The sequence below is a fragment of the Piliocolobus tephrosceles genome, chromosome 7 (genome assembly GCF_002776525.5).
Source record: "Piliocolobus tephrosceles isolate RC106 chromosome 7, ASM277652v3, whole genome shotgun sequence".
Classification (NCBI taxonomy): domain Eukaryota; kingdom Metazoa; phylum Chordata; class Mammalia; order Primates; family Cercopithecidae; genus Piliocolobus; species Piliocolobus tephrosceles.
In genome coordinates, this window is record NC_045440.1 from 103,876,438 (window position 1) to 103,899,877 (window position 23,440).

At 37.5% G+C, this 23,440-nt stretch overlaps 1 protein-coding gene across 1 annotated transcript in view; it reads right to left on the reverse strand.

Moving 5' to 3' along the window:
* Positions 1-259: 259 nt before the first annotated feature.
* The window catches only part of ANKRD46 (ankyrin repeat domain 46), a 42,763-nt gene continuing 19,582 nt past the window's right edge, over positions 260-23,440 (reverse strand). The window contains exons 2-4 of the mRNA XM_023184001.1: positions 9,260-9,597; positions 7,593-7,751; positions 260-2,257 (exon numbers count right to left, since the gene is read on the reverse strand). Of these exons, the coding sequence (XP_023039769.1) occupies positions 2,041-2,257; positions 7,593-7,751; positions 9,260-9,570 (687 nt within the window). The 5' untranslated portion in view covers positions 9,571-9,597 and the 3' untranslated portion in view covers positions 260-2,040. The remainder of the gene's footprint in view (positions 2,258-7,592; positions 7,752-9,259; positions 9,598-23,440) is intronic.

Sequence of the window (23,440 nt, forward strand, 5' to 3'; positions counted from 1 at the left end):
GGCATGCTAAAAACTTGCATAACTGGGAGGGGCTTAATTGTGGTAGTTATTATCATCACCCTTAAATCTACAAGCAATTCACTCAAATTAGTTTGAGTATTTATAACGCAAACATAAATGAAACTCAATATACCTATTACATTAGGTTTGAAAAACAGCTGTGTTTTAAAAAGCAGCTAATTGCAATCTGTTACAAAATCCCCAAATTACAAGAAAAACTATAATACACTTAAAAAAAAAACAAAAAGACAAATCATGATTAAGGGATATATAAATACATTTATTGGTAGTATTCCTGAATGATAAATGCGGAGAACAGAATACAAAGATATCAGCACATAAAAGGAACCATTAATCTTCAAAAATGCTATATACTTACATTTTGACTAATTTTGCATATTTGTTTAGATTTACAAACAAATGTAAAGCAAAGTTTTCTTCCGAATATACTTCAAATTTGAACTGTAGTGTTCTCCATTCTAAAGCCAGCTGTTTTTTTGCTGTATTTACACCAACTATGATTTACTTTGTTTGTATCTAACCTAAAAGCAAGACTGCAAGCTGATCCTGAAGCAGCCAGTTACTCAGGAATTTTACAACAGCTATTAGAGAGAGGATAAAGCCACATGAAAGAGCGAGCCTCAATACTATATATATAGATACAAGAGAAAACACCAAGAAGCAAAAAGAATCACAGAAATACCAATTCTATTCTAAAGCATAATTTCTAATTCTAGCAGCAATTCAATTAGCAATAGCTTAGGTGCCTGTATTCCAAAAAACAAAACCATTAGTTCTTTCACTACAATTTCCTGACTTTACCCAATGAATAATTATCAAGCCTTCATATTCTTTTTTAATAACTCAAGAACATAATTCATACATTACAGGATCATTAACAAAAGAGGCCTTCAAATATACTGCTGAAAGCTGCAATATAGTTTGAGGGCCAGATTTCAATTTACATAATATTACCATTCATAAAGAGTTTATGACACCCAGTACAATACTGTTCAGCACTGTTAACTCAGAAATGCTCCATCCATTCTTGCCATCAGAGGATTACAGATATGGATGGGATTGTTAAAAGTCTAACAGGGCCTCTAAATAGGACTGCACATGAAATAATTACGAACTATGATAAAACTGTGACAACACAGCTAGCTTATAGAACTGAGTTTTTCACTATAATAGCACTACAGATTTATGACAGTTAAATATCAGAATTATTTTTCCCTATTAACTATTTAGTAGAAAAAGGATTTTCTGGCTGTAATTCTGATGAACGGTTATCTCTGATGAATAGGGTACTAGGGAAAATTGGAAAGTGAACAAAATGAACTCGTTTATTTTTCACAGATATTAACGAGCAAAGCAGTTTACAAAAAATCAAAAATTAACCTAAAAACAAATAAATATAAGATCAAATCAATCACCTTGGAACAAAATATAGCTCATTTTCAAAAGTTTTGTTTGGTTTGTGACTAGACTTAAAAATACTAAAATAAGCCGAATAGATTCTAACAATACTGATTTGCTACACAAGATTTGAAGAAAGTACTTCAAGTTTTAAATTATCTCTTATCCCTAGAGACAGTAAATAAAAAGTGGCTCTTGCAAAAATAAATGAAAACAAAACCACCAACAAAAACTAATCATATAAGATACTGTTTTTCTTTTTGCATACTTCAATTGGTCCTATATTAGGATAAGGTTTTGATAGCAAGGACTTCCTAGCCTCTCCCTTTATCTTCCATTCTCTAGTCATTTCTGTGTTTTTATCAAACAAGGCTATGTGTAGGTTTTCCTACAAAGTCAGGTTGAGTCAGAGGTAGCGTTAGGATGCAATATACTTGATCATAGTATGCAGTTAGTTCAAATGAACACATCATTATCTAAAAGGATTACAATAATTAAAAATGCAAAAAGAAACATGTACCGCCCTCACTGCTTTGCACTAAGAAAAATTCTGAGAAACCGAGAACAAACATTGGAAGCCAGGAAATAGGCAATTAATTGCCTCATCTTCCATGAGCTCCTTTAATGCACCAGTTCAGGCTGGTTTTCCACAAAGGGCAGCACCCCGCTCACATAATAGGCAATGCCAAGAGACAGCAAAGCAATGACGAAGATCAGAAGCAACACTCTCCAGAAGCCCAGATCCTCCACAAACTCCTGCCACGTGGTTCGGAAGCTGGAAAGGACTCCTTCACCTTGCTGCAGGTTGGGATTGAGGAGTGAATGGCTTTCCATAGCACTGTGGAAGAAGAAAGAGCAAAAAGGGCATTAAAAAACACAGCAATTCCAAAAACGTAAAACTATAGGACTATTATTTAGAAAAGACCAAATACACACACACACACACATATATATATATACACACTCTTACATGCTTATGTATCTGAACAATATATCCTAAACTGTAAATTGCTAAATGGTAATGAGTATGTTTCTCTTGGTTTAGAATTTAGTAAAGTCAAGTTAAAAATTCTATTAAAAAGGTCCTGGTTGGGCGTGGCGGCTCATGCCTGTAATCCTGGCACTTTTGGAGGCCAAGGAGGGAGGACCACTTGAGCCCAGGAGTTCGGGACCAGCCTGAGTAACATAGCGAGACCCCATCTCTATTTTTTTTAAGGTGTCCTGAGCAGAAGTCTTGAAATAGGTTAAATGAGTTGTTTCCATCAAGATATTAAACCACAACACATTATTGTTATGTTAAATTTAGAAGATTCAAAGTGTAGACTCATAATTTAAGAATGTGTTAATATGAATAAGCAGACACGCAGGTGATGACACCTGGAGAGGACAGTCATCTACAAGTCAAGCAGGGAGGTCTTAGAAGAAACCAACTTTGTGACACCTTGATCTCAGACTTCTAGGCCCTAGAACTGAGAAAACAAATGTCTGTTTGAGGGGGCAGTGGAGCGAAAGATGAGTAAATCTAAAAAGTCACTTATATAGTGTGTGTGAATCTTAAAGTTAAAAGAGAATTTTTATTAATTTAGTTCAATACTCTGACCAATGAAGAAATTCCTTCTTTAAGTGTAATTCTCTAATAAGGGAAGCTTACTCCTCAGCCTGTTGTCCATGTGGACTCGTCTAGTTATCAGAATTTTTTTTTTTTTTTGGAGACAGAATCTCACTCTGCCGCCCAGGCTGGAATGCAGTGATGTGGTCTCGGCTCACTGCAACCTCCACCTCCCTGGCTCAAGCAATCCTACTGCCTCAGTCCCCGACTACAGGTGCACACCACCATGGCTGGCTAATTTTTGTATTTTCGGTAGAGACAGGGTTTCATCATGTTGCCCAGGTTGGTCTTGAACTCCTGAGCTTAGGTGATCCACCTGCCTTGACCTCCCAAAGTGCTAGGATTACAGGCATGAGCCACCACAGCTGGCCTAGTCATTAGGAATTCTTAATAGTTTCTTCCTACTGGTTTTAGTTCTATCTTGTACAATAAGACAGAATATGTTCATTTCTCTTCTGCATAAAGGCTAGTCTAATTGAAAATAAGGTAGTGCAAATATCATAAAAACACTGATTCTGGTTTTCAGAACTTTATCAATGAGAAATATGACTACCACAAAGAGAAACTGCATCTGACTTTGGTACTTGGAAGCACTAAGGGAAGAGCACCCATGGTTATGTCACAACATACAGGCCCAATAAGAGGGTATCACTTAGATTAAAGCCACAATGACTATGATCATAGGAACCAACTATCTACTGGTTATCAAAGTTCATTACTATCCTTCCTAACTCCCATAAAACAATCTCTTAGAGTCTCATTCACTATGAACTATGAGTAAACATGCAAAACTGGCATTTTTTTAACCTACAACTTTATTTTACTTCTTGATACCATCAAACAAAAGTCCTTCAGCCTTTACCAGCATTAGAGGTCTTCTCTGATCATGGGAAACTGACTTCCTAATGGGCCAGTCTAACTTAACACCCAAACTTATTTTTTAAATAATTAAAACATGTTTATTCTCTGAATAAGAGATGATGTTTTCAGTGGGAATCTACAACAATACAGTAATTTCGGACAACTTGAGAGCAAGTTTAAAAATAAGATTATATTTTTGACAAGGCCTAAAAGAGTAAAACCACAAATGGGTAACAAAGTTCTGGAGAGGCTTAGTTTGGCCTATGTAAAATTTATTGATTATGAGTTGACATGCCCTTATACTCAAACATGTTAGGTATAAATGAAAATTCAATGAGCATTCTCTCATTGCTCTTCAGAGCTCATGAAGCGCTGCCAACCAGGATTTTCTATAAAGACTTTATCCAATGAAATGCTTTCTACTGTCCAGGGAATATCTGATTCTAACATAATGGGGTGTGTGTATAATCCTTTTTTAAAAACATGGTATCTACACTGTCTTTGGGGGTTGTGTTTGTGTGTATTTTTTTTAAAAATGTGACAGCTATACTGTTTTTGTTATCCCATATCTACAAAGTAAAAAGGAATTAAACTTAAGAGTTTATATGGAGGAGTGGGGAAACATTTTTCATTAACTTGATTTATAGTCCCTTATAAGGCCTGTAGAAGTTGTGCTGTCTCGGGGGACTCCTAAGAGAAAAGAAAAATATTATAGTAAACACACTTAAAACCCTGCTTTATCTTCTGCTCTAGAAAAAGCTGTTACACAAATATGCCATAATGCCATGTGCTAGCCAATCTCTTTAAACCTTTTCCTCTACTTTTTATTGAGATATAATTCACATCCCATAATATTTACCTTTTGAAACTGTACAATTCAGTGGCTTTTCATATATTCCCAAAATTGTACAACCATCTCTTCTAATTCCAGCACACTTTCAGCACCTCTATCAGAAACTCTGTACTATTAGCAGTCACTCCTCCACTGCCGCTTCTCCCAGCTCCTAGTCTACTTTCTCATCTACTTTCTGTCTCTATGGATTTGCTTATTCTGGATATTTCACATAAACAGAATCATATAATACGTGGCCTTTTGTGCCTGGCTTCTCCCATGTAGCATGTTTTCAAAATTTATCCATGCTGTAGCATGTATCAGTACAAAATAATCATATTAATAATATTCCACTGGATGAACAGATGATGTTTATTCCTTCATCAGCTGATGGATGTTTGGGTGGTATCCATGTTTTGGCTATTATGAATAATGATGCTATGAACATTCACATATAAGTTTTTGTGTGGACATATGTTTCAGTTTTCTTTGGTATATTCCTAGAGGTGGCACTGCTGGTCAGACGGTAACTCTAAGTGTAGCTTTTTGAAGGACTGCCAGACTTTTCCAAAGAAGCTGCTCTACTTTCCATTCCCATCAGCAGTGTATGAGGGTTCCAATTTCTCCACATCCTCCAGAGCACTTGTTATTACCTTTTTAATTGCAGCTATCCTAGTGGGTGTGAAGTGGCATTTCACTGTGGTCCTCATCTGCATTTTCCTAATGACATTACCTTTCAACTTTCTGATTTAAGCTTCAACCACTGAATTTCTACCATGACACTGAGGGGTAGGAGTAAGATAGGAAAACTAGGCAATAAAAGTGTTAATAACTCAATTTTTGAAAAACGAGCTTTACACAGTGTTACAATTAATACAAACTCTCATGCTGCAGTGAAATGGCAGGTATGTGAAGGAAGCAGGAGTACTTCAACTGCTCATCCAATGGAATATTATTTTGTACTAATCACTTCTTTTTTTTTTTTTTTTTTGAGGCGGAGTCTTGCTCTGTCGCCCGGACTGGAGTGCAGTGGCCGGATCTCAGCTCACTGCAAGCTCCGCCTCCCGGGTTCCCGCCATTCTCCTGCCTCAGCCTCCCGAGTAGCTGAGACTACAGGCGCCCGCCACCTCGCCCAGCTAGTTTTTGTATTTTTAGTAGAGACGGGGTTTCACCGTGTTAGCCAGGATGGTCTCGATCTCCTGACCTCGTGATCCGCCCGTCTCGGCCTCCCAAAGTGCTGGGATTACAGGCTTGAGCCACCGCGCCCGGCCACTAATCACTTCTTAATAAGTAATCACAACTGAGGCAAACTAATGCTAAAAGTATATTTCTGCTAAAGAGGTGCCAAGAAACTGGCTATTAACAAAATAAAGGCCCTAAAAATATACCAAACAAAAACACATTCTTGGCTGTTTTTCATGGTAAAGAAGCTTAAAGTACTTAATGTTATTTTATAAAAAGATAAAAATAAATTTCAAGTTATTTTGGAGGAACAAATCTTTAACAAATAATAGTTAACTCAATGTTGTTAAAGTGCTTATGCCATTCTGTCAATCCAAAGTACACAGGAGAGAAAAAAAAGGGCTTGTAAATACATCTCTGACTTCTTGTTTATCTGTCAGCTTTCAGTGATCACTCATGAGGAGTATGTACTGTTCCAGAAGTAAAGCTCCTGGATTTCTTCAGGACTGTACTAAGTGCTTGAAAGTATCTAAACAAAACAGACCTAAGCTTCAGAGCGGAATTAATGGTCCCCAAAGAGCACATCAACTGGCACACGAGAGGAGGAAAGCAAAAATGGGTACAAAGGAATCAAATGAACGGTGAGCTATGAAAAACAGAGAGGATTTCATTTAGAACTCACAGAAACAAGGATCCCAATGGTCTAAGTGGACTATGTGATTCTAAATCCAAGTCCTAGTCCATCAGCTACTAGGTAAACAGCTGATGTGGGCCCTTGCTTATTCTACTTACAACCTACCGAGAATGTTGGGAAGAGACTATGGAAGCTCGGCATCCTTTTTCCTTCACTTGTATAAACTGCATGGTGGTCAACCAGACTATATGCTACTAGAACTAAGTCTGGCCTATTAACTTTACATGTTGAGCCCAGTGATGTCAGGAGAAAAGATGGTTTGCTACCTTTTTGGAGCTTCCTGAACTGTGTTCTCCATTGCTTCTAGATGAGAAATGATGAGCTATTCAAGACCCGGTCAGTCACCACGTCTTAGCTTTAATTACTTACAGGAGTCCAAATTTCATTAGCTCCAACTCATATGATCATCACTTTCACTTTCACATTACTGAACTGTGCATGTGTTAAATACTATCGTGCTTTCCCTCTCCTGTTTTCTTGTTTCTCAGCAGTCCACTTCCCTATCTTTGAAACTACCTTTTGGTCTTTTCTAAAATTGCCCAAGTTCTTGGCTTTACTTATACTTCTTTTTTTTTTGAAATTCCATTCTTTTTGTGACCTGTACTTAAACTCCTCAAGTTCCGGTTTCCTTCCCTTAGATTCAGTTGTCACTATTTCTTCTTTGTACTGTCAATACAGCAAGTGGCTAACAGAACATTATGTGCACATGACATGTAGTACTTTCTGTTAATAGCTTCTCAATTATAATCTGCAGCCATAAGGTCCTATATAAAGTTCAAGTTGCACTTAAAAGCAAATGAATATTAAAGTTCACAAAGTTACCACAAATCCAGGTACTTAAAGTGACTTTCCCCTTAAAAAATCATATTATCTTGTTGGGCGTGGCTGCATGTGCCTATAGTCCCAGCTAGTCAAGAGGCTGAGGCAGGAGGAATGCCCAGGAGTTCAAGTCCAGCATGAATAATACAGTGAGAGAAAAAAAAAATTTCCAGTACCTTTCACTCTCAGCTGTCTGCATGGTCTCCAGTTTCGAGTGGGTTCCTCTGTTAAATCCTTTTACCTCCTGTTCTTCCAAAGATTCCAGCAATCGGATGACATCTTTATTTACTCCTCTGCGCTTTGCCAGAACTAAAGGGGTAGCACCTTGATGATTGCTAAAAAAAAGTTCATAAAAATAAAGAAGCCATCATAACATACTATATTGTCAGTTCCATTTTTAGTACCCATTTGTATAGATCTCAGTGAAGAAAGAATGGGCCCAATTAGGACCTACCCTAGGGCTGTGGGGAACTAAAGGAGTATTTGGCTCACTGCAACTCTTCCACCATAAGCCTTGACCAGCAAGCTGCAATCAGACCTTGCCTGATGGGATTTCTGCACAGTTCATCACAGAGGCCATTATCCTGTTACCCAAACACATCCCCCACCTCCAGCCCCATCCTCACACTGAATGTCTCCTCAACAGCAGATTGTGGTGGACATTATAGCTGTGTGCCTCCATTTTTTTTCTGAATTGTACTATAGAAAGTGTTTATGAAGAATAAACAAATCACCAGGGGGAAAAAAAAAAAAAGGATGGGTCCAATTAACTCAAAAGTAAAACCCAGAGCTGAGCCAAACATCCAGTGGAGCTGAATTTTGAATTAACCCTTGTTTTTTGTTTTTTGTTTTTTTTACTTCCAGGGAAAAGGAAAAAGAGAACATATAGTCAAAAAAAGTGGATAAATCTAGTTCTAAACACATTCTTATTTGATATTTACATTTTATGAGACGAGTACTTTTTTTTTAACGTCTAAGAAAAAAATGTCAAATAAGCTGCTGTGGTTCACGCAGCTATTTAACGCTAATAATAGGAGGGAACCACATTAAATCCTGCAGTCAATTCCTACCCCATTGTGTCCTGCAGAAACAGAAACATTTACTGTCTTATTCAGATTTAGGGGCATTATAGCATCAATAAATTAGGGCAGTGTGTAACTGTAATTTAAAGGTCAAGCTCAGTTTTACAGGTGACGTGACATCGTTCCCACTGAAAAGGCAGAGTATCACCAAAACAAACAAAAAGCCCCATAACTTCCTCAAATTGTTCAGTTTAAAAAGGATCTTGGACTCCAGGGAGATTATGAAGCTCACATGGTGCATTACATGACAGAAGGCACATAAGCGTTAGAGTCAGCGGAACTAGGTTCAAATTCCAGCTCTGTCCCTTATAAACTGTGACCTTTTCAAATCCTCTATAAACTGTGTGAACTTTGTCCAATCCTTTTTTGTCTTAATTATCAAATCTGTAAAATGAAGAAAACACCTATCGTGAGAGCTCTTCATTCTGAGGACTAAATGAGCTAACAAGTAAACAGGGTCCAGCTCATAGATTTTCAACAAATGTTCTTTTCTTCTTCTTCCCTTGTTGTAACACTACATAATTAATTAGTAGCAGAAACTACCCACTATTTTCATAGAAAAAAATATGCTGCTTCAGCAAAAACCTGGAGGTCAGTCCCTCATTCCCTCACTTGCCTAACAGAATTACACTGTCTTCACTGCCTTTCTGAACTTATTTCAACTGATTGAGAAAACAAAATCCAAAGACCCAAGATAAGACTATCAGTTGAGAGACTAATGGGAAGAAATGACTAGACTTCTAAAACCATAGAGAACTTACCAAATATCAATTTTGAGTCCATTGGAAACCAAAAACTGGATAGTATCCACATGGCCACAGAGGTGAAGAGCCGTGTTTCCTTGATAATCTGTGGCCAGAAGATCAGCACCGAATTTATGCAGTAACTGGCAGATGTCTACATTTCCTCGAGCTGCTGCAAGGTGAAGGCCTGTTCTGCCCCTGCTGTCACGAATATTTGGGTCAAAGCCACTTTCCAAAAGCCGCTTGGAATAATTAAAGTCCCCATCAATACAGGCTTGTAGCAAGGGCACGTTAGTCTGAGAAGAATCATTTACAAAAACATACGACATTGTTCTGATGTGGTGGATGGAACACGCCTGTAAAGAGATAGGTGAGTGAGATGCCATGAAGACAAATGAAATCAAGGCAAAGGAGTCATTTAGAAAAGCACGATTTTTCATCCTTTTTGGCGTCCTGCCTCAAATAAATAAATTACTTAACCAAACAGAAACAACAACAAAGTTATCAATTATATTTTATTTTCCATTAAAACATTTTATTTTCTTCATATCTGCTGGATTAAAATTCTAATTCAATTACTGTAAAGCTCTATTTTGCTTTTCATCATGTAAAAAGATTAAGAGATTTTTTAAAGTTAAGCAAGATATAACAGCTTAGATTTAAGTATTACGTTGTCAGAACACATAGATAACATGATGTTTAAACATCAAAGAACTACCCATATATAAACGCTACTGCTGGTAGACATTCTTATTTAAACAAACTGATTCTCTTTGATATATTTGCTTCTTCTTGTATTTGAGATATTCTACATGGTAACTAAAACTACTTGCATGAAAAGAAGTTATACTCAACAAAGACCTGTAGAATGTTATGTTTATAGCACAATTTTTTTTTTTTTTTTTTTGAGATGGTATCTTGCTCTGTTGCCCAGGCTGGAGTGCAGTGGCGTGATCTCAGCTCATTACAACCTCTACCTCCTGGGTTCAAGCGATTCTCCTGCCTCTGCCTCCCAAGTAGCTGGAATTACAGGCGCTTGCCACCATGCCTGGCTAATTTTTTGTATTTTTAGTAGAGATAGGGTTTTACCATGTTGGCCAGGCTGGTCTTGAACTCCTAATCTCATGATCTGCCCGCCTCAGCCTAGAAAAAGTGCTGGGACTACAGGTGTGAGCCACCGTGCCTGGCCTATAGCACAAATTTTAAGAGAAGGGCTAAGGAAAGTAACAAACTGAATTTAAAAATCAGAGCACGAAATCAATTCAGATTATGCTTCTTTTTACAGTATTGATCTTATTCTGCTGTGCTCTGTGGTTATCTCAATATGTGACTGTGCCAAATTCCCACTGTCCAAAGACTGAGAGACGAGGGGAAAAAAAGTAAGGCTGTCTGGGAATACCAAGTCAGGACAAAGCAGCAATCTCAACCAGGTCCGATGTGAACTGCATCTCTGGGACTCATCCAGCTCACCAGTTTGCCCACATCTCTTTCACGGATGTTTCCCGGCCCCACTGGTGCACCTGAACTCAGGTGAGAGTTCAGCACCTGCCTGGTGCACCTGAACTCTCAGGACATTCTGCTCTACCAAAGTGCATACCACCAGGTCTCTCTTTCTTCCCCTAGGTTCATTTAAGAAAGAGTTAAAGCCTATCAAAAGAAACTTCGCTACAAAATTGACAAGAAAACAAACAAGAAAACAGAAAGGCAGACACCAATGCTTTTCTAGAGATGGCTTTTTAATTCTTAGGTTACAAAAGCTTAGTCACACATGGACTTGGCTTATACAGCTGATCAGGTAAAGTCTCTTTCTGAAACACTGACGGAACTGGATGCTAGACCCATCTATTCTTGTGCCTAACCTCAAGGGGATTCAGGGAAGCCTGGCTGCTGAGTTTGGTGAGACTGCTCCCCCTATTTATTTCAACTTGGCTTCTCAGCAGAGCCATTGTCCCAAAATCTGGGGCTGCCTTACACAAGGGCTCTGCTGCTACCACAGGCTCTCTGTGGGAAAAGTGGGCATTAACATATATTGAGACTCGTTCTGAGCCAGGTGCCAACTAGGAGGTTTTCATGAATTTAATTTAATCTTACTAACTCCACAGTAAGGTTTTTTTTATACCTGAATTTCAGTGAGGAGCCACTGAAGGATTTTTTGTTTTAAATTGAGACAGGTTCTCGCTCTGCCACCCAGGCTGGAGTGCGGTGGTACAATCATGGCTCACTGCAGCCTCAAACTCCTCGGTTCAAGCAATCCTCCCACATCAGCCTCCTAAATAGCTGGGACTACTATTTCAATGAGTCCAGCCCATTGAAGGATTTTAAGTCAAAGAAATGGCACGGCCTTATTGTCTTTCAGAAAGATTACTTGGATGGTAATATGGAGGGGTTAGATTGTAGAGAAAAAGACTGGAGGCAGGGAGATCAATCATTAGGTCATTGCAGCTATCTAGGCAAGAAATGAAAAACCTGACCTAAGGCAGTGGCAGGCAGAAGGGGACACATTGGAGAGGAATAGAGAAGACGGAATTAGCGCAACTTAATGACTCACTGGATATGAAATGAAGAGTGAAAAGGGGCTGTTAAGAATAATTTCAAATAAGAAAAAAATATATGTTTATGATTAAAGAATACAGAGATTAAAATAAACTTCAGATTATGATACATATGATGACTTTTTAAAAATCTGGCTGGGCACAGTGGCTCATACCTGTAATCCCAGCACTTTGGAAGGCCAAGACAGGAGGATAGCTTGAAGCCCAGGAGTTCAAAACCAGCCTGGGTAACATAGCGAGAGACCCTGTCTCTATAAAATATTTAAAAATTAGCCAGGCACGGTGGCGCGCATCTTTCGTCCCACCTGTTCGGGACGCTGAGGCGAGAGGATCACTTGAGCCTGGGAGACTGAGGTTACGATGAGCTGAGATTGAGCCACGGCACTCCAGCCTGGGCATCAGAGTGAGACCCTGTCTCAAAAAAACAAACCAAACCAAACCAAACCAACAAACAGAAAAACTCAATGAGAAGAATTTACTCAATAAAAGAGTCAGGAATTCTTTTGTGAGGGTAATCTAAATATTTTCCCTTACAGCAAGGGTGTCCAACATTTTGGCTTCCCTGCGTCACACTGAAAGAAAAATTGTCTTGGGCTACACATAAAACACATAATGATATCTGATAAGCTTTAAAAAATTGCAAAAAAAAATCAGAATGTTTTTTAAAAGTTTATGAATTTGTGTTGGGCTACATTCAAAGCTGTTCTGGCCTGCAGGTTGGACGAGCTTGCACAGTATTGAATCATAAAAATGGAAAAGCTATCATAAACCTTTTTAAAAATGAAATGCCACATATGAAGTACTTTTCAAAAGGTAATGTGTTTTGGTTAAATTTTTAAGAATAATTTTTTAAATCTACTTGGTGTTTTTGATTCAAACACAGTAAGAATTCTTGTGGTTTGCAGACTAGGATTCTTCTCAATGTTGGCTCAGCAAGAAATACAAGTCTCTGTGTCTATTTTTCAGGTGAGAATAAGTGTGTATTTTGTCAGTTTCTCTGTGTCCCTGAGCAACTGCTAAACCTAATCCCACATTTAATAAGCCCAATGATAGATATTTTTCATCTTGATCACAGAACCGAATCTGCCCTAAAGCAGTTCACTGAAGGTTTCACATCTTGTGAGGAAGTCCACAGCAGTAAATACTCATGTAAGTCTAAAGATTAGATCTTTCGTTCAGTGGTCACTCAGCAGTTTCTCTGAATTCTCAAGAAGGTTCAACAAAAATATTCTGTAATGTGCTGGCAAGCATCTACAGGAAATAGAAAATTCAGTTATAACAGAAGTGTGGTGAGAAAAAGAACTCACTGTTCTATTAAATACAGACAGGTTACTGAGCCTGTAGAAATTCTCTAGAAAATCTGTAGGTGAGGTCAGAAAAATACATGACAAGTAACAAAGTAGTGAAAAGGAAGCAAAGAAGGGCTTAATAGAAGCTGCTCTGTGGCCCACAAACAAGAAAGCAAGACAGAAAGATAAAAGAATAAGAATCAAATTATGTGTCATCAGGAAAGAACAAATTGGGCTCCAAAAATTCTCTCTCAGTCATTACTTGGAATTCAGAATGCATATTTTTCACATTATAAATGGAGGCTAGATCCCAGATTAGTTCACAAAAGCATTTTTATAAATAAAATACTATTCATAATGGGAAAAAAAATGAAAGTTTAAAAAGCCAATACTTATATTTAAACCAAACAGGATACATTTAAGAAAAAATATTTCTAATCTACCTTGAATGCTGATACTTAAATCTCTTTAAATCTGTTCCCTTCCCTGTCCTTTCAGTGTGAAAGAAAACCTAGCCCAAATCTATCTGCAATCTTCTTTACATAGCCTGACCCTGCTCCCCCTTAACTGTGGTGCTGCCCCACCCAGGCTTACACCCCTCTGCACTGAGAGAGACTACAAGGGCACCCTGTCTACCCGCTCAACTCTTCTCTGGAGGGACCGTGGAAGCAGGGCCATGGGCAGGCAGTAAGGCCCACAAAAATAGCAATATTAGTTCATGAAACAAACATTCACCGTATGCCTGAAACGTGCCAGATACCATGCTATCAAGTCCAAATCCCAAATTCCTGGTCAGGGTGAAACACAGGTTAACTTTTTACTGGTCATCCATGCTCATCGTTATCGAATCCCCATGAACAAATTTATATAGGGAAACAATTAATGGTATTTTACGGAGCTCCATTTACAATATGTAAGTCAGACTGTATCATAAAGGCTATCGGTGCTAAGCTGGAACTGATGACAATGGCTGACAAACTGTACGTGAGGACCAGTCCCACACGAGCGTCAGCAAATTTCACGAAGACATGATAATACACAAAACATCTACGCTCCTCATTTCCTACTTTTTTTGTGATACTACAGTATCAATTTAGATAAACTTCCTATCACGGAGCCACTTAACTTGATTTCCTTAAACAAATATTACGTATTCACCCAAAGCCTAATATTTTCCCTCTCTTGTTCTGACAGCTAGAGCTGGGTCTTTAACAACTAGAGCCTGTCTCTAATGTATGATTTGGTTTCAATTTTCAATGTTAATTAAAATGGTGCAAGTGGGTTATTCTGGATGTGGTAGAGCTCACGTTATGGAAAAAGAATAACTTTTGTTTTTTATCTAGAGATAGAATTATAGTTCATATGGTTATGCCCCCCAATAATCCTAATGTTCTCTTAAATCCACAAGAAAGACAATGCTTCTGTAATTTTCTTTTTCTTTTTGTTTTTTCTTTTTGAGACAGAGTCTCGCTCTGTCGCTTATGCTGGAGTGCAGTGGTGCAATCTCAACTCACCTGCGGAGGTCTCCCGCGTTCAAGTGATTATCCTGCCTTAGCCTCCCCAGTAGCTGGGACTACAGGCATGTGCCGTCATGCCTGGGTAATTTTTGTATTTTTAGTAGAGATGAGGTTTTGCCATGTTGGCTAGGCGGGTCTTGGACTCCTGACCTCAGGATCCACCCACCTTGGCCTCCCAAAATGCTGGGATTACAGGCGTGAGCCACCGTACCCAGTCTGCCATTTTCTATGGATATTACAATGCCCCATAAGAAAATACACTTGAACAAATGACAGATTTGTGTGATTTCATATTAATATTACACAAATTCATTAGACTAAATTACTAGAAACCTGCCAAGAAAACTTCCAAGATCTCAATTAGACCTTACTCACTAGACTCTATTAACAGCTGACCTAAGAAGTCATAAAGTGAATACAAATCAGAGCACATATTTAACGACTGTCAAATGAGTGAAGAGGAGTAAAGACTTTTTTAAATTAAACTTTTTGAGATAATTATAAATTCATATGCAATTGTAAGAAATAACACAGAGTGATCCTGTGCACCCTTTACCCAGTTTCCCCAATGGTAACATCTTCCAAAACTATATTACAACATTGCGACCAGGATACTGACATTGATATAGTCAAGATACAGAACATTTCCATCACCACAAACCATCTCTCATATGTTGCCCTTTTATAGCTATTCCTGCTTCCCTCCCATTCCAATCTCTCCTCAACACCTAGAAACGACAACTTAGTCTTCCATTTCTTTAATTCTGTCAATGTTGTGTAAATGGAGCCATACAGCACATACAGGAACCTTTTGGGATTGGCCTTTTTCACCCAGTATAACTCTCCGGAGATTCATCCAGGGTAGCTGTGTGTATCCAGAGTTTGTCCATTTTTTATTGCTGAACAGTATTCCGTGGCATGGGTGTACCACAATGTAACAGTCCATCTACTGAAGGACATCTGGTGTTTCCAGTTTTTGGCCATTGTTAAAATTTCTACAAACATTTGTTTGTATGTGGCTGTAAATCTTCATTTCTCTAGGATAAATGGTCAGGAGAACAACTAGTGAGCTGTATGAAGGCTTAAAAGACTGTTGAGCATGATGGTGTCTATTTTGCCCATTCAAGAAGAATGTAAGGTCATCTTTGGAGTCATGTGTCTCAGTGTCAGGTTATTTATGGAAGAACCTGTAGGACCAAGCATTTGCAAGGTCACAGGTGGATATACTGGCATTTACCAAAGGGAGTGTTTAATAAAAACCATTCTACAAACAGAATTAGAGGCACTAATTGAAGTGTCAATAATGAACCAGTAATCTTTCAAGATTCACTGAGGACTGAGTCTGTGCCCCTGTGAATGGATGTGAAACCTAAGTAAACATAATGAAGCCTGCTTGTAGAGGTGGAAAAAGTAGGGGGGAGAGACATGTGATAGTCTGACTCTCCTGAAAGGCACTACTCTTACGAGTGTACCACAGAGAGACAATTTTCTTGTCAGATGCTGTTAAAAGAACTTGATTACTCCACCCAGAATGTATATGGAGCTGGACTGCCTGGGTTTGAACCCCAGCTCAGCTACTTACTAGCTGTATGACTTAGCACTCAAAAATAAGTTATTATCCTTTTCAGGCTAGCACAGCTCTGGGGAGACCGTCCTCAGCTGTACAGAAGCAAGCTTGCATACAGCACTGATCCCCTGGGAATAGAGCAGCTTCTGATAATGGGGTGACATCTAGTGGGGAGTGAAGACCTCCAGGAAAGAAAAATAAAACAACTGGTTCCTGGCAGAGGAAAAACCACGTAGTCTAGTGCAAGAACAGTCAATATGGGAATAACCACGCCCCAGAAAGCACACTGGTTGCTGACCAGCGCCCTGGTTCCCAAGGAACAGTGTCCATGAGGAACAATGTCCAATGACTGGTTCAGAGGCAGACTAGCTGGCATTGTTAAAAGCAGAACTTTGGGAGTCAGGTTTTAGAAGGCTGGTGCAGCCTGACACTTAAAACTCCTCACTCTGCGCTCTGTGGCACAGCCTGAGAGACTCGATGAAGATGGAGTCATTTATCCTTTCTTCACGTGACGCAGTCACTTAGATCTCGGCAACAAGAGCTTCTTACATCAACCAGCTCGCTTGTCCCAACCCAAACAACAATAAAAAGATTTTGATGGAAGCTTGTGATTCACTGATTTGATGAAAAGTCACGCCTAATTTTCTTTTATATCTCAAATTCTGGATCCACAATCTTAGGTCAATCTGTAAAACTTTAAGATATAATAGTATTCTTAATGCTTAACAACTAATGGAGAAAATATGTTCGATTCATACTTATAATAACTAAGTATCCAATATCAACAAGAATACATAATAGATTGATTTTTCATTTTGAAAGGCCATTTGGAAAGGCAGGACTAAGTACCACATTCTTGCTTCAAATGGACTGACTACATTATGCCTACACAAGCAATTTTGGTCAGAGATCAAAGCAACAGACATTTCAGCAAAACGCAAGGAAAAAAAACGACATAGCTGGAAAGACAGTCTATCAGATCTTATTGCCTTTGCCATTTTCTAATGTCAAAGAAAAGTACTAAAACTGAAAAAATGAATGATCCACAGTAAATAAAACCCCCAATCTAGATTTTATCACTTGGTTATTCTTATCCTTTTACGAGGATGCAGTTGTTTCAAAATACAATCTCAGAGAACTATAAAACAAAAATTTCCAGTGAAGTCATTAAATCCTAACTGCTAGTACTTTAAAATTACTGTTCTTAAAATCTGAGCTCTGCAAAAATCCAAAGATACTGGGCAAGGAAAAAAGCCATGTTGAAAAGAAATTTAGCTGTAAGCACGTAAGAATTTCAACAATTTTAAATCCTTCCCAAAACATTAACAATATATTTCTTCAGTCTGCTTATCTTCAGCAGCTATTTAAACAGTAACTATTTCTCTAACAGAGTGATCTTAATTCCTAAGGCCCACAGGCATTGAGTCTAGGGCCATACTGCTTTAAGTGGCAGGGTGAGGCTTCATATTTAGTTTATATATTTTCAATGTGCCCTGCAGCCACTGTAAGTTGTCAAGATAATCAGGAGAAAACAGTTCATGTAAAACTTTGTTGCTTGTTTACAAGTGTCCTAAAATTCCTGCCAGAATATGTTTCTAGAAACCAAGAAATGGGTCTGGTTTGTCTATATATACTGGCTGACTGCAATGCCTGGTACATTAATTTTTCTTGAAGTCTAGACATAGGGAAATCCAATAATTCTTTCCTGAATGTACACTCAATTAAGTTCATTGTCACAGGATTTTAAAGTAATATTTTTTTCTTATGACTAGTTCTGTAGTGCGTTGTAAAAATTTTTAGGAAATAAATATGAAAAAAGAGAAGAAACTAAAAGCTGCACACAATCAAATCAAATTCATGATTCAACCAACCATGAATCAAAAATATTCAGGGAAAAAAATTGCGTCTGTACTGAACACGTATGCACACTTTCTTATTTCCTAAACAATACAGTGTAACAACTACTTCTGTAGCATTTACATTGTAATAGGTATTATAAGTAACCTAGAGATGATCTGAAGTATATGGAAAGATGTGCATAGGTTATATACAAATACTATATCATTCTGTACCAGGGATGTGAGCATCTGTGAATTTGGTAACTGCATGAGGTCCTGAAACCCATCCCCATGGATACTAAGGGATGACTATATTCTGGGTATGTACCGTAATTTTATTGAATTCCTTAGCACATTAAAAGAGAATTTGTCCTATATTTTTCCTATCACATAAATTCATTGACATTTTTGGCTAATCAAAATGTAAACAGAATTTTGTGATGCAGATGAAAGCTGTCTAATGTATGGCTGTGGAACCAGTCTCTGACCGGTGAACAGTTTTACTGTGATGGCAATCTTGATGCAATGCTTTCTTTGCTCACTGCAAAACTTCTAAGATTCTGGTTTACGGTTCATCCTAAACCAGGCTGGATTTAAGTTCCTTATTTCTCTATTTTTTAGAAAATTGTATTACAAGGGCCTAGGAAGTAAATTCTCACTGATCATACGGCTAGGACCCCAGTTTTTAACCTTTTAGTGATCTGTCCTAAATAAAGATAAAATATGTGAATATTTATTTGGATTCTTAGGAAAAGAGTTGCTCTCTTTCTGCAGGAAGTAAATAAAAGAAGGAACTAAGAACACTATCCTTTCAGGATATCCCAGTACTATGAAGAACATTGGAAGGAAGTTTATAAGCAGAATCTTCTGAATTTTATTTCCAAGGCTCAATAATAACAGAAGTTCCAATTTTTAGCAATTTTTTGGAGCAATTTTAGGCAGATATGGATCTACCACAAACACACATTTTTATTTTATATCCAACTTTGTAGAAAACACACATTTTGTGGTATTTCCAACATTTTAGTCTAATGTGGCTGTGTCTAAAATTAACTTCGTGATGTCTTTAATATAAAGCTATTAGTAACTTCATAATTAAAACTATTAATGCAGTAAAAGTGAGGTTAATTTGAAGTATGTGAATTACAGAATGATACTGAAAGACAGGTCACTAGCCAGGTGCAGTGGCTTATACCTATAATCCCAGCACTTTGGGAGGCCAAGGTGAGAGGATTGCTTGAGCCCAGGAGTTCGAGACCAGCCTGGGCAACAATGTAAGACCCTGTCTCTACAAAAAACAAAAAAGGCCAGTTCATTGTGTTAAGTTCATATAATAATTAAAACTCGGTTAATCAGATATTACTTGGATGTTCTTCTGGAATTAAGCTTAACGAAAAGGGAAAAAAGAATTTCTTGTTTGTTATGTCTGGTATGACTATGCAAATAATTACTTGGCAACATTTGAGATACACAGTATTCTACATTTATTAAGTTACACTGCAGGCATAGTTCTAAGTGTTTTTCCTGTAATAGCTCATTTAATCCTCATAGAAACCCTAACAAGGTACATGCATACTATTATTATAACCATTTCATGAGTAAAAAAAAAAAAAAAAGTCACTAAGTTTGTTTCATAAGATTTTTTGTGTAATGAATTAGCTTAGCAAATGTCTTCATCAAACATAAGGAAGAACATTAGTCTAGCATATACATTCCATATAACTCTTTACAATCATTTCATTCAAAGTGAACTTCTTTTTAAATTGTAGAAACAATACTTGGAAATGTCTTTTACTTTACAGAAAATATTCTAGCACACATAAGCCAAATGAACTCTTTTTAATCATCTCATACAAAGTAACTTTTTAAAGTATGGAAAAATAACAATAAAATATTTTTGGAAAAATCTTCTACTTCACAGGTGACTAAATTCTTAGGTTCATTATTCTCAAGTACTTCTTACTGACTGGGATAACAAGAAAACACCTAAATTTTTCTTTCTCCTTCAGGAAATCAAAAAACACCAAACAAGGATTTCTGATATATTTCTGGCAATATTTATATTGCTTAACTATTATTTGTTTGCATTATTAAAGTTTAGTTACAATTCAACTTTTAGAAAAGGTACTGGCTTAAGACAAATCAAAATTAATTGTTCACAAAAGGAATGCTGGTCATTTTGGACATTTTATTTCACATTCTAGTATCTTAGTATTTTCCAAAATCTTTACTATGTAATTTTACCATGTTTAAAATTCTTAGCAAGGGACTTCCTCCTCAGGAGGCTTCCAGTTTATTGTCTATCATTACATAATAAAGTTATTTGATTCTTTAGAACGGTTTTCTCTAGTTGCAACAGCACTTTATTTATATGGCCTAAGGGTGCCACCTTGTGGCCTGTGTAGGCTTCAAGTTCAACAGCATCTAGTATGGCATAAGGTGAGAAGACCGTACCTCTGAAGTTTCACTGTTCCATTTCAAGTTATTTACCATAATTCTCACTAACTGTGAATTTGTGAAAATCTGAAGTTGGGATACTTTATCAAGAAAATTAATAGCAAAAATATGATTCCAGGCCTATTCAGAAATCTAAACCTCATTAAACTCACCTTAGCAGACTTTACATAAAGTGCTGCTTAAATGGCATTCTAACTTATTCATTTATTGTGTTGTTTCAAAATATAAGAATTGTGGCTTTTGCAAAATATTCCTTATTTTCTAAATAGTCTACAAAATGTAAATCAGACTTCACCCTAAATAAGTTTGAAGGTATGAGACTGTATTCTTAGAAGCAGCTTAACTGTAGTAGCCATGTGTCACTTAATGATGGGGATATGTTCTGAGAATAGCACTGTCAGGTGCTTTCACTGTTATGTGAACATCAGAGTATCCTTAGGTTCCTACACAAGTCTAGAGGACATAGCCTACTTCATGCCCATGCTATACAAGACTGTATTTCCACAAAATTCTTAGAGCTGGAAGGCTATCCAACATCATTTAACTCAATCTCATTATTTTACAAATAAGGACACTGCAACCAGAAAGGCTGTAACTTTGCTACTTTACACGTTACCCCTTATCCCCACAGGTTCGAGTCCTATTCATGATTCACTGTCGAAATACAAAATGCAGTCGTGCACTACATAACAACATTTTGGTCAACGATGGACTGCATATATGAAGGTGGTCCCATAAGATTAGAATACAGTATTCTTACTATAACTTTTCTATGTTTAGATACACAAATATTCACCACAGTGTTAAAACTGCCTACAGTAGTCAGTACAGTAACATGCTGTATCGAGCTGTAGCCTAGGAACAACAGGCCATACCACATGGCCTGGGTGTGCAGTAGGCTCTTCTATCTAGGTTTGGGTAGTAAGTACACTCTGCAATGTTTACACAACAGTGAAATAATCTAATGGTGCATTTCTCAGAATGTATGTGCCTGTCATTAAGCAATGCATGACTGTACATCATCTTCAACATAATAGTTTATTTTTCACAATTCTATTGTAATTTGTTCCTTTCCATGCTCTAGATTATGTGCTAGATGGGTACAAGCATGTACTGCATTCTTCACACAAAACACACCTAACGACAGTAGGTGGACAAGGGCCCTCCTCCCTACACTATAAAACCCTGGAGGATCTAGTAGACTTCTTTAAGGTGGGGTCTGCTGTGTTAAGGTGGGGTCTGCTGTGTGTGAAGCTATGCAAATCACTCTAGCCTACATTTACCATATATACATTTATGGCCTAGGTAAACCCTTAAAATTCAGAATTCCTTACGTATCCTTATTTCACCCACATCCCACCTCACTCACTCCAACCTTCAGGGGCCCTCGTAAATAAGGATATACAACAAAAGACAACTGGACAGTGGACTAAAGAGATGGCTTAGTCAAACTGTATTTTTTAAATGGCATGTTTCTAGAACAGACGTGAAACAACTGATGAACAGTAGAATGACTCATATGTGTGGTATTAGATGTATTTCTTTTCTCTCCACTGGAAATGTTGATTTAATGCTGAGACCTTTGGTAGAAAAGGAATAAATAGTCTTATATCTAAGGGAGTTGAGCAGTGTCTGTGGCTTTAAAGGGAATCTGTGGCTCTCTTCCTGCTGTCCCTGCTCTGGACTGGGGGTAACCTATTTTGGGAAGGAGTCTTTTTTGAAAAGAAAGTAGGAAGTACATGCTTAGAAATGGCTCCAGATTCACGAAAGAAAAACAGAGATTCGCTGCCCCCCAGGTTTTCTAGCCTAGTTTATGAGGATAGAAATAAATAAAGGATTATAGGCAGAAGTTGTAACTTTTGGCTAGTGCCTTCTTCATGCTGCCAATTAGGAAGGGGTGGCGCAGGAAGTGGAAGACACCAATATTCTACAGCAGAGCTCAATCACCAGTCCTGATAACTTCTTCAGCAGAGTAATAATTTCAAGCAGAAGACAATGAATTATAGCAATTCTCTTTCTGACTGAGCCCTGGCCCCTCCACACAGCCTCTCCTATTAAAATGGTGAATCTGTGAGTTAGCTCAGTTTACATGTGTGTACTCAGAGCATTCTGGACAATCTTTTAGAAATGGGAATAGAGGATGACAAGTTCCTGTATCAGTTTCCCATGGAGCTATTTTCGCAAACTGCCCAGAGACCAGAGACCTGCCCATTGTGACTAACATGGGAAAGAATGGTCAAAGACTATGGATCTTAAGTTTTAATAGCTACATAGCTCTTCCAGATTTGCTGCTTTCTAGAAAATGTCTTTAATAAACAGGCTTTGTTTGTTTAAACACTGTCAATTAAAACTAATTCCTAGTGTTAGCAACTGTTAATACAAACCTTATTTCCTTCTAATTCTTATTCTCAATCTCAAAACCATTTAATATTTTGCCATTTGTTCTATAACAAATACTAAGGAAACTGGAAATAATATGGTAAATTTCTTTACCTCAAAAAACAATTTTCTAAATGACTTGTAGATAGGAGCAGGACACAATATAAAGCTGTTAAGAACTCGTTTTTAAAAGTCTGAACAACTGCTACTTTAAACTTTTGTCCTTGTACTCAAGAGAACTACAGTGTTAAGCAAAGATAATTATGATTTAAAAATTGTTCTTTAAAATGCTATCAGAAGATAACGGCTTCACAGTCTTCAAACAATAAGAGAGTAAGTTTCCTGTTTTTAAATAAATAAAACAAATTACACTCTCAGGACTGACAAGCTTTGGATTTGGGTAAATTAACTATAATATAAAATGTTATATCTTAAGCTGTAGAGAAGTATAAGAAAAAACACACAAAAACAAATTAAAGGCAAACTTTCAGGTTTACGGTAGCTATTAAATTTACCACTAATATTTTTGCATGTCTTCTTCAGTGACAACTACCAAAAAAAATCTATTCCAAATACATCTAAATATTTTATTCAAATAGT